The sequence below is a fragment of the Xenopus laevis genome, chromosome 5L (assembly GCF_017654675.1).
Source record: "Xenopus laevis strain J_2021 chromosome 5L, Xenopus_laevis_v10.1, whole genome shotgun sequence".
Classification (NCBI taxonomy): Eukaryota; Metazoa; Chordata; class Amphibia; order Anura; family Pipidae; genus Xenopus; species Xenopus laevis.
The window spans coordinates 166,285,570-166,296,252 of NC_054379.1; the positions used below are offsets into that span (position 1 = coordinate 166,285,570).

The 10,683-nt window shown below is 47.0% G+C and overlaps 1 protein-coding gene across 1 annotated transcript; it reads right to left on the reverse strand.

Annotated features, from left to right (window-relative positions):
* Nucleotides 1-451: 451 nt before the first annotated feature.
* On the reverse strand, nt 452-10,020 carry LOC121393867. The gene is made up of 2 exons (XM_041563627.1): nt 8,715-10,020; nt 452-8,030 (listed from the first exon to the last, which is right to left on the reverse strand). The coding sequence occupies exons 1-2, from the start codon at nt 8,731-8,733 to the stop codon at nt 6,163-6,165; spliced, it is 1,887 nt and encodes a 628-aa protein (XP_041419561.1). The 5' UTR covers nt 8,734-10,020; the 3' UTR covers nt 452-6,162.
* Between the last annotated feature and the right edge of the window lie 663 nt (nt 10,021-10,683).

Below are 10,683 nucleotides of genomic sequence, written 5' to 3' on the forward strand. Positions count from 1 at the left end.
GACCCATCCTTCCCTTACAATCCCCCTGTTGTCGGGAATACGACAATTAACTTTGGCGGGAAGGATGGATATGTATTTGCCCCTCTCTACCCCACTCTTGGTGACAGTTCAGGAAGGACTGAAGTATACTATGGTCCTTAGGTACCTAGACATCACCCACTGCGACTATCTCTGACTTGCCGTTCACCGTAACCTTAGTCTCCATCCTTAGAGTATCCCGTCTTCTTCTCTCTGCATCTTGGTCTTTCTTTCACCGTCTTTGAGTCAATTTCCGTAGACTGGCCTTTCTTTCTGTAACCAGCTGCAGTCTATGGTGGTCTTTGAGATTTCAGCTGCTCACGCTATCGTCTTTTAGGGGCCATACTTTCTGGAATGGCTTCACCCTCATAGTTTTTAGGCCAATCCAGGTTACAATCTTGGATTGGGGTTTTATTTTTTTTATTTTTTTTTGTTACAATCTTCAGGAGTCAGCCACCCCCAATGAACCTGGAGTAGTCTCGCACACTGGCCTTTCTGTTCTCTGTTAGAACCGGACTTTCGTAGGCAAGACTCCCATCAGACATGTTTCTCTTTATCTTGATTGCAGAGGGGGTTCTCCCATGGACGGATAGATAGGTCTTTACAAGGCAGATCAGACTTGGAGTCAGATGTGATACCAGGGTACCTAAATTCTAACTGCGGGAAAGAACACCGCACTTATCTGACATTCAGTTCAAACTTGACTGCTCCTGGGGCGAGATTGGCAAATACACTTGGTTTAGGAGGGGACCTGCCCCTAATAAACCCTGTTCTAGTCCCCATTCACACTCACAATCCCATAATTACACACCCAACACCCACCCCTCTCAAAAAAAAAAAACAAAAAAAACAATAATATATAAACACCATACCATGGGGCTTCAGGATAACAAAAGATCTGCATCCAGAAACCTCATAGAGAAATATATATACATTTCCAAGAATTGGGAATTTAGGGTAGCTTTGCCTGGAGTCTTTCGATAAATCAAGAACTTTATAAACTTGTTAATTTAAGTACTCTGTCAAGGCTGCACCCTGAGTCTCCTACGGGTGGCTTTGTGGAATTCTGTCTGATTCCGATTTAATTTTCCTGCAAGTCTCTTGACTCTCCGATATATCAGCCACAATCCCATGTACATAATGAAGACCAGAACCAGAAGGATTATCACAGGATGGATCAATAGATTGAAGAAGGAGGTCGCCTTTGGGCTGTAACCAAACAAACTTTCCCACCAGGAAACCTTGGCGTCTTTATCTAAGGAAGTGGCAATTGCTTTTATCTTGTTCTGGTCGTGGACAAGTTGGATGGTGGCTTGCTTCTCGGACTCATGGAGTTTCTGAAGTATTTCTTCCTCTCGATTAAAATTCAGAAGGAGATTTTTAAGTTCTTTGCCGAAACCCAGAGGAATCTTTTGGAGTCTCACAGGAACGTCCGGGCGGATGTCAAGCCTCTTTTCGGGGGTGATCGGTGTTCTTCCTTGTTGCTCTGCGACATCTAATCCTAAAACGGGACTAAGAGTACAATACACAGCGGGAGGAAGTTCTCCCCTCGCAGTACAGTTAGTTCCATAAATGATACAGGTTGCATTGTTCCCTTGGTACCAACACCAATATCCCTGCCCTAAGTATACCAAATGAGAGGACGGCATTGGGTTAGTCTTCATCTCACAGGACCCCTCGGAGTTCCAACACTGGTGTCGAAGCACCCGATCCTGATTACCCTGAGAGAGGATCGCATCCTCTTTCCTCCAGCATCCCTCCACATTAACTAGATAGGGATGACCTCTCTCATAAGTGAGGACTTCCGAGGGGAGCTGAGGATGAAACACTGTTTTATTACCTACAACCACCCCTAGGTTGACGGCACTGTATCCCTGTAATAACTGACCAGATACAGGTGCCAATGACGAGGCGGTACAAGTGAGGTTCCGACAACCGTGCCATTGGACCACCCACCAATTCATGTGATTGAGTGCAAATTGGGAAATAAATGGACTTACCCGTTGGCGGAGGTTGAATGGGAAGTGGCCTCCGTGCAAAGATGATACAATATGTTTAAGGTTATCCGAGAGCTCACCTTGGACCTGCGTACATGCCAGAGCCAGCTGTACTCTATTCTGTACCTCCAAAAGACCCATGGATACCAAATCTCTCTTCCTCCTGAATTTCCTGCGTCGAGGGTCGTCTTTCCTAACCTCTTGCCCCGCCTCTATCCATCCTTTCATCATATCAATTTGGTTCTGAATAAACTCCCCACATCTGTGATCCCAATGATCCACTCTGAAAACCTCCAGGTGAAAAGAATGAACTTTGCCCCTGTGATGATTTTCCATGGAGATGACAGTTGAGGGGCTACTGGATCGGCCAATTGATGGATAGGGGCGTTGCAAGAGTCTGAATGCGGTTTAATTAGAGACAAGGTATTAAATAATATGGATTCCACATCGACCCCCCCCAACCCTCCCCCTTTTTCACCCAAATCTCAGTGTCTTTATGTTATTGAGTTGGGGAGGCTCGGGTGGCCTTGGCCTGGTCGATGTGGACCCACAAAACCTCCTGACTTCTACGCGACTTTTTCTTATTAGTCATTGGCCTTTGTACCTTTAACATGGTATTGCCCATTACTTCTAGGACCCGAAAGGGACCTTCCCAGTTTGCGTCCCACGGACCAACATGCCGGAAGACCTTTACCATCACCATTTCTCCTACAGAGGGCATTGGCGTTTCCGCCTGTAGATACGGTTTGTGCAGCCGTATTGCTGCGTAAGGCAGTAACTCCTTCAGGTTCTGCTGAACCTGTTGGAGAAACAGGTCTCTGGCGATGGCATTTTTTATGGGTTCAGAAACCAAGGGTTCATTAGGTAGGCATAAGGGCATTTTACGTCCGGTCATTATTTCAAACGGGGTTATACCGGTACTGGTGGCTTCAGTGGCTCGGATGCCCATTAGTACTGCTGGAAGAGAGGTTACCCAAGAGGAACCTTTCTCCAGTAGTGCTTTAGCCAGCCGTGTCTTTATGGTCCGATTCATCCGTTCCACAATTCCCGCTGACTGAGGATGGTAAGGCACATGAAATCTCTGTTTTATGTCTAAAAGACCACAGAGCGCCTTCATGACCTTACCCGTGAAATGAGTTCCTCTGTCTGATTCTATCACTCTGGGGATACCCCATCGTGATAGAACCTGCTCCCAAAGGACACGGGCAGTGGTTGCCGCCGAATCATTGGTCGTGGGAATGGCTTCTACCCATTTGGAGAAGACATCCACTACCACCAGTGCGTAGCGACAATTGCGACTACCGGCTGGTAAAGGTCCAATAAAATCGATTTGGATTGCGGACCATGGACCATCTGCAGGCGGGACCCGCTGCAACACCGGCTTCAGAGCTGGGGCCCTGGGGTTAACCTGAGCACACACCAGACACTGCTGAGTAACTTCCTCTACCGTATTGGACATCCCCGGCCAGTAATAATTTATCTTTCAAGAAAGACAGGAGCTTATTCCGGCCGAGATGTCCAAAGAGTTGGTGGTTCAATCTGGTCAGTTCTGCTTGTAGATGTTGTGGAACCACTGGAAGAGGAAGCTGCTGGGTACCGGTATCATAACACAAAATACCCTGTTGCAATGACCAAGGATGTTGAGGTGTTTTGAGCTGTGTCATTAGAAGAGGATCTTTGGCTTGTTCCTCTTCAAATGACACTGGACCATCCTTCAGATGGGATCTTATTGCAATCTGGTGTGTGGGTAACTGTTCAGTGTCTGGTTCCCGAAGGGTCCCAGACACTGCCGCTAATTTTGCCATCTCATCTACCTTGTTATTCCCCACTATCAACGGTTCATCCCCTTTTTGATGCGCCGGGATTTTGATGATTGCTGCTTCTGCTGTGTGTGTCGTACCCCAATCCCACAGTTCCTTCAGGACCGATACATGAGCCAGAGGTTTGTTTTGACTTTCTACAAATCCTCGCCTCTTCCATATGTCCAGGTGCAGGGTGAGGGAGCGAACTACATATGAACTGTCACTATATATAGTTCGCTTCCCCGAGGGCTGAAGAAGTAAAGCTTCCTTGACAGCCTCCAGTTCTGCTCTCTGTGCTGACATGTGACCGGGTAACTTGACAAGACTCTGAGTACCTGTGGTCTCATCTAGCACAGCAAAACCTGTGACATAGGTTCCCTCCAGGTAGAAACGAGAGCCATCAACAAAGATGACCCTATCTTCTGGATGTCGATTGGTCCTGAACATCTGTGGTACACTGGTTTGCATTGGTTGGCCACAGTCATGTTCGGTTCCAGTGGTGTTCAGTAACTGGGACAGAACATATTTAGCTTTGTGGTTCACCTGCAGATTCCGGCCACTAAGATCCATAATCCACCTACCGAATCTCTGTTGAGAGACTCCAGGTAGTGTATCATGGAGCAAAAGGGCCAATGGAGAATGTGGAGTCTGCAAGGTGAGTGGCCTGAAACCTACAATATGCTCAGTGTTCTTAACAGCATAATGTATGGCTGCCAGTTGTTTGGCACACTCATCGAACCCCCGTTCGACAGGCGAAAGCAACCTGGAGAGGTATCCCAGCGGTAAGTTTCATACCCTACCTTCTGTAGAAGGACCACTGCGATAGACTCCATCCCCGCATGTGCCTGTACGGCCATTTCTCCATCGGGATGTGGAGTAGCCAGTACAGGTGCTGAGGAGAGATCTCTTTTCAAAACAGAAAAAGCCTCTTCCTGCGCATCGGACCAACCTTCGATTGAGGGTTCTTCTCCTCGTAAGAGTTCATAGAGAGGTCTTGCTTTAGCAGCGAAATCCTCTATGAACTCCCTCATGAAATTGGCTACCCCCAGAAATTTTCTCAAATCCTGAAGAGTGCCTGGGCTAGGTAACTTTACCATGGCTTCCACACGGGCTGCCATGATTCCTTTGGCTCCAAAAGAAATTTGGACCCCTAAGAAAGTCACCTCTGCTCTAGCCAAATTTGCCTTGTGGGGGCTCAACTTGAGTCCTGACTTGGCCAGAAGTCCCAATAGCTCCCTCAGCAGAACCAAGTGTTCCTCCATGGTTTCCGTATGCAGGAGCAAGTCGTCCACATATTGTAACAGACATTCGGGCCGCGAAAACACACTTAGCACCGCTGCCAATGCCTGGTGAAAATATGTGGGACTGCTATGAAACCCCTGAGCAAACATGTACTGTTTGTCTCCCACCGTGAAGGCAAATTTGTATCTGCAATTCTCGGTTAATTCGATGGAGAAGAACCCATTGGCAACATCTAAGGTCGAGAACCCATGGCTTTTGCCACTTATTCTGGCCATGATGTCGGGAGTCTGTGCCACTACAGGGGCTGACATAGGGGTGTACTTATTAAGGACCCGGAGGTCTATGGTAAGCCTCCATGTGTTTGTGTCCTTCTTCTTAACTGGCCAGAGGGGATTATTGCATTTTGAATTTCCTTCAATGACCACACCCCTAATCTTCAGTTCCTGAACTGTGTCCATGATCGAATGAGTGGCTTCTGATGGAAATCTGTATTGGCGTTGAGGTGGAGGGTCTGGAACTTGTATGTCCACCTGAACACCAACCAGTCTACCACAGTCATTTTGCCTCTGGGCCCACAGATCGGGATTCTCATATACAATAGGCTCCAGGTCCGTGTTATGCGAGACATCCGGCCATTTGTGTTTGAGTATATCAGTTCCCTTATCTACTGCTGGCAAGGGTGGTCCCAAACACTGGCGTTGTATTACAAACACCTTGGATCGTTTGGGGCCCTTCCATACCATAGAGTTTACCAGATCCAGGATCCACCCATTCTGTGTCATCACGTCGGTTCCGATGATGTTATCAGAGCCGGGGTAGTACCACATTGGGATCTTAAGAGTCATGTATCTGGCAATCTGAATGGTTACTTCATCAATTCTGTGGGCCCTCACCCCCCCTTGTTGGTGATCAAATCCGATCACCACACACTGAGGGCTATTGGGGTGTAAATCATGTTTGACATTGGTAATGGAAATTTCCACACCAGTGTCCAGCATGATTTTTGTGTCCTGATCTTTTATGGTGGCTGTAATGTGGGGTCTCCCTGAAGAATCCAGTATAATAGGACATACTGGAGCCAGCTCTTTAGGGAGCCCTAACCTTCAATCGATATCTACCAGACTCCCAGTAGGTACCTGTGAGGTACATACTGCTACTTGTGAGTTCTTGCTCTGATCCTTCGGTATGGATTCATTTGATTCCATAACCTCTGGGGTATTCACAATAGCCACACGTTTTGGTGATTGGCTATGTAAATATCCCAGGTCTGTATCCACATGTTCCTCCAATGAGTTGTAATAATTAGGTTTCAGCTTGAAACCATTATTATTGCCCGTTTTCTCAGGGATAGTGCGGCTCCTTAGCCATTGCGGCCAATTCCTTTTCATATGTCCGGTTTGTAGACAGAAAAAGCAACGAATGCTCCCTGTCCGTTGAAATGGCGGGGCCGTGGGGCGAGCATTTGAGGTGAATTTGTTGTGCGGTACCCGTTCATCTTGCGATTTAACGTGTACTGGCACATGCTCCCTAACTTTAACAAATTTCTTATTGTGCAGTATATCCTGTCTGTACTGCTTAATAATTATGGCCGCATCCGCAAGGGAAGTTTCCCTGGCTGCGCTTAACCTGATTGCAGTATCAAGATATGGGAACTTTTCCACAAACATGCGGACCATGCCTTGTGGGATTCCCATACCCTGATCTTTAGTAACCCTCCTGTACATCGCTTCAAACCGACTACACAGAGACAAAGGTTCGTCTTGTATAGTGGGCTTGAATTTTGACAGAATATCTGGAGTGACGTCCCAATGCCCTGTTGCCAGTTTCATGAGAATGGAGAGTCTTTCCTCCTTATCATAATACTGTCCATTCATTGGTTGTGTCCTCCCTGTTACCTCATACCTTTGGTTAAAGTGTGTAGGTAACCAAAGTTTAAACAACTCCATGCGATATTCAGGAGCCACTGAATACTTGTTACAATGACCCTCAAAAAGATCACATGAAGTAAACGGATCCACATTAGGATCATATTTTGGGATCTCCTTGCAGATCCGCAACAGGAAATTTATCCTTTCCATACTGGAATGGTTAGGATATACCTCTTCCTGTCTATCCGGACGAGTTGGCGGATTGGAAGTGGAAAATGGCCATCCACTCTCTTGTCCCCAACTGTTGTCCTGTTCCTGGAAGCGGCCGTTCCATCTGTTCTCCCCGGGTTTCGGAGTGAACTGTAGCGACCGTTCCACCTGTCCCCTAGTGTCTATTGCCTCGGATATTTGATCATTGGGAGACCTTGGCGCTAACGCCGCTGTCTCCCCCTGTGCCGTTCCCGAAACACAAACCTGTTTCGTGGGCACCGTGCTATTAGCACCAGGCCGTGACAGATTGACAATTACCTGCTGCAAATCCGCAATGATTTGTGTTTTTGCAGCCAGATCCTGTCGCAACTGAACAATCACAGCATCAGTAGATACTGCATTGTTCCTCAACTGATTGATTTCAGTGTACAGTCCGAGCAATTCTTTGTCCATGTCAGAGTAGAGGCTCTCTTTGTCCGAGAGCCTAGACTCCAACACACAAATTTCCCTGCCCCTCTCCACTGTACACTGGATTTTCTCTTGCACCTGCGTCTCTAGCGCATGTATTTTTGCTATATTTTCTACACAACAATTGCAATGAAAGTTTAGTGCATTTGAAACCTCCCCTGCCTTTCTAGTGCTAGCTAGTGTCTCCATGTGTTCTGGCTTCCAAATGATATCCTCAAAGGTGTAAACCAATTTAGCTAACATTTGGAGGCGTTTGTTAGTTTTATTAAAGACACCCCTACTGATACAATTCTTATCATGAGCATATGCCTGGTCCAACAAATGGGACCATAGCAGCTCAGTAGATTTGTATGCGTTGGGTATTATGGGATTAAAAGTGCTGTGTTTACTCAAGTGTTGAAGTGTGGAAAAAGTCATACTCACTTTTGGTGTCACGGCCGGCACCCAATACCAGAACTAGAGCCAAGCACCGTGGTCAGGGCTCTCTTCACCAGTATGTGTGACCACTTTTGGGCTTCGGGAAGGCCCTCCGCCTACTGGGGTGCCACCTGGACTTATGAGTGGGCAAGGCTAGAGTTCTGACAGGCAATGGGGCACGGCAAGTATCTAGAGTCTTTTGGGCCGAGGATCACGGTTACAGGCAAGGATGAGGCGGAGAGGATAGTCAGACAGGCTGGGTCGAGGCAGGCAGATAGCAAGGATCGTCAGGCAGGCAAGGGTCAAAACCGGGTATCAAGCAGAAGGGGTTCAGGCAATAGAGTAGTCGGGTATCAGGCACAGGTCAGGATTCAGATGTGAGCGTCGTCAGGAAACAGGCAGAGGTCAAAAACCGGATAACTAGCAGAATAAACACGAACAAACAGCACAAGGCTTCAGGCAAAACCACAGGATAAATCCTATCACGGGCAACCAGCAGTAACAATGAATGGGCTTAAATACCGTTTGAAATTCGCGCCATTGCGCGCTGACGTCATTACGCCAGCGCGCCTGCGCCTTTAAATAATGCGCATGCGCGCCGCGCGCGCACTAGGACCCGGAAGCCGACGGAGAAGGAGCGCGGCGGCGTGGCAGCCGTCCACGCCGCCGCGACTCAGGTAATTTCCTTACATTTGGTTGAGATGTCATCATTCAATCGGTGCTAACCTTTGTCCTTGCTGCTTGTAGAAGGTCCTTTAACTTCCGGAACGCCTTTCTCCCTACCAGACTAGACTTTTATCCTGCTCCGATAACGATGGATCTCTTCTCGTGACGTGATTTTTCCTTTCAGCAATGCGTACGCGTCCGTGAAAGGTAATCAAAAATAAATAAAAAATTTTAGTAACAGATAGATTATAGATTCTCTGCTTAAGCGTGATTTACGTTTGGTACTACACTATAACTCGCGTTACCTGTCCGAATTATCAGGGCAGACATTCAACATTGTCTCTACCGCCTGATAATCACAGTATAACCGATCCCTAGCCTCAAAACCGAACGCAGAAATAACGCTATATGCAGGGGCCGCTGGCTCGCCAATGTTAAGGGGGTGTATCCGTTATCGCTGTTTATGCAGATGTTCGATACTTAACTCCGCCTATTTATTCCTTAAAGAACTACTCTTAATTGGCCTTTCACTATGTACGCTATATACTGTACTTTACTAACTATCTGCGTGTGCTTACCACTCTACTTACCATAATAATAAACACAACACAGAAGTTACAAATAACACAATATATTTAATACGACACTCAACAATAAAAACAGTAACTACCTCTAATGCAGATATACCAATTACACAACATAAAACAACTAAATGAAACAATCCTCATTTACACTAACAATTCCCAAAATTCACCCACAATCTAACTACACATACACAATCACACACGTTATAATTGCCCGCCCTTCCTGGTGCTAAACTTTCCCTGAACCAACAAAAGGGAGTTGGGGTACAGGGGATAGGGATCGTTGGTGGGATAATAGGGGTTTGATCAGTAGGGGTTAGTGGAGTAGGGGTTTGATGGGAATGGGAGTTAGTGGGATCGTTGGTGGGATAGCAGGGGTATGAATGGATGGGATTCGTTGGTGGGATAGCAGTAGGGGTTAATGGGATTCGTTGGTGGGATAGTAGGGGTTGATATACTCAGCCAGGTTTAAATGCTCGTTGTCCAGGGGGGTGATGTTCTCCGGGCGATGCACACAAGAAGAAGAGACCGAGTGCAGCTGCGCCGGGCCTTTTAAACCCTGCTCAGTCCTGCCCAGCAGCGTGCACACACGCCCCTCCTCCGACACACACACACAACTGTAACATGTGGGCCGGCACGGTGATAGGAGGATCAAAGCAGATCCTCTGGCCGGACCTTGCCTGGCTTTCCCTCCCTGCTGGGAGGCAGGGAGGGGTTGGGGGGGGATGGGACCCATCCTTCCCTTACACTAAACAAACAGAGACAGTGTCTAGAGCTGTTTACTCAGGTATGGTAAAGCATTCTGCAGAATAAATATAGTGTTATAGCTTGTACTATTGTGGCTAATCTATTGGCAATAAACTGCTTCAGTAGCTTTCCGACTCCTTTAAGATAAAATCCTCACTATCCTAAAGGGATTACTCCCCTAGCAATAGTTACTAGTCTCATTCACTATGATGACTGAAAGAAAGTGACTCCCTGTGCTCTGACTATGGGGGGTCATATATGATGAGGAAACCTCCTACTTGTAGATATCAGCAGGGACACTTCTAATAGAGGAGAAGGACAAATAGGAATCCCAGGCAGGACCTCAGTCCCAAGGTGCTTCATCCTCTCATTCTTCAGGAAGTAGATCACTTTCCCTTGTTACATATTTAGGATCCTAAACCTCTTTCTAGACAGGGGACAGTGTCAGACAGGAGCCTGCTCTTGCTGATTGGTCAATGCTTTGGCTCATACTTATCTTGCTGTAGTACATCAGCAGACATGTTTTTGGTTGGCACAGAATTAAAGTAACAGCATTACGTTGTAAGTGTGTCACCCATGGCTGGTGAACAACATCGGACCAAGGTTCCAGGGCCTTTTACATTGAGCAAATTGAGCTGAAGGCACATTGCAATGAACCAAACAA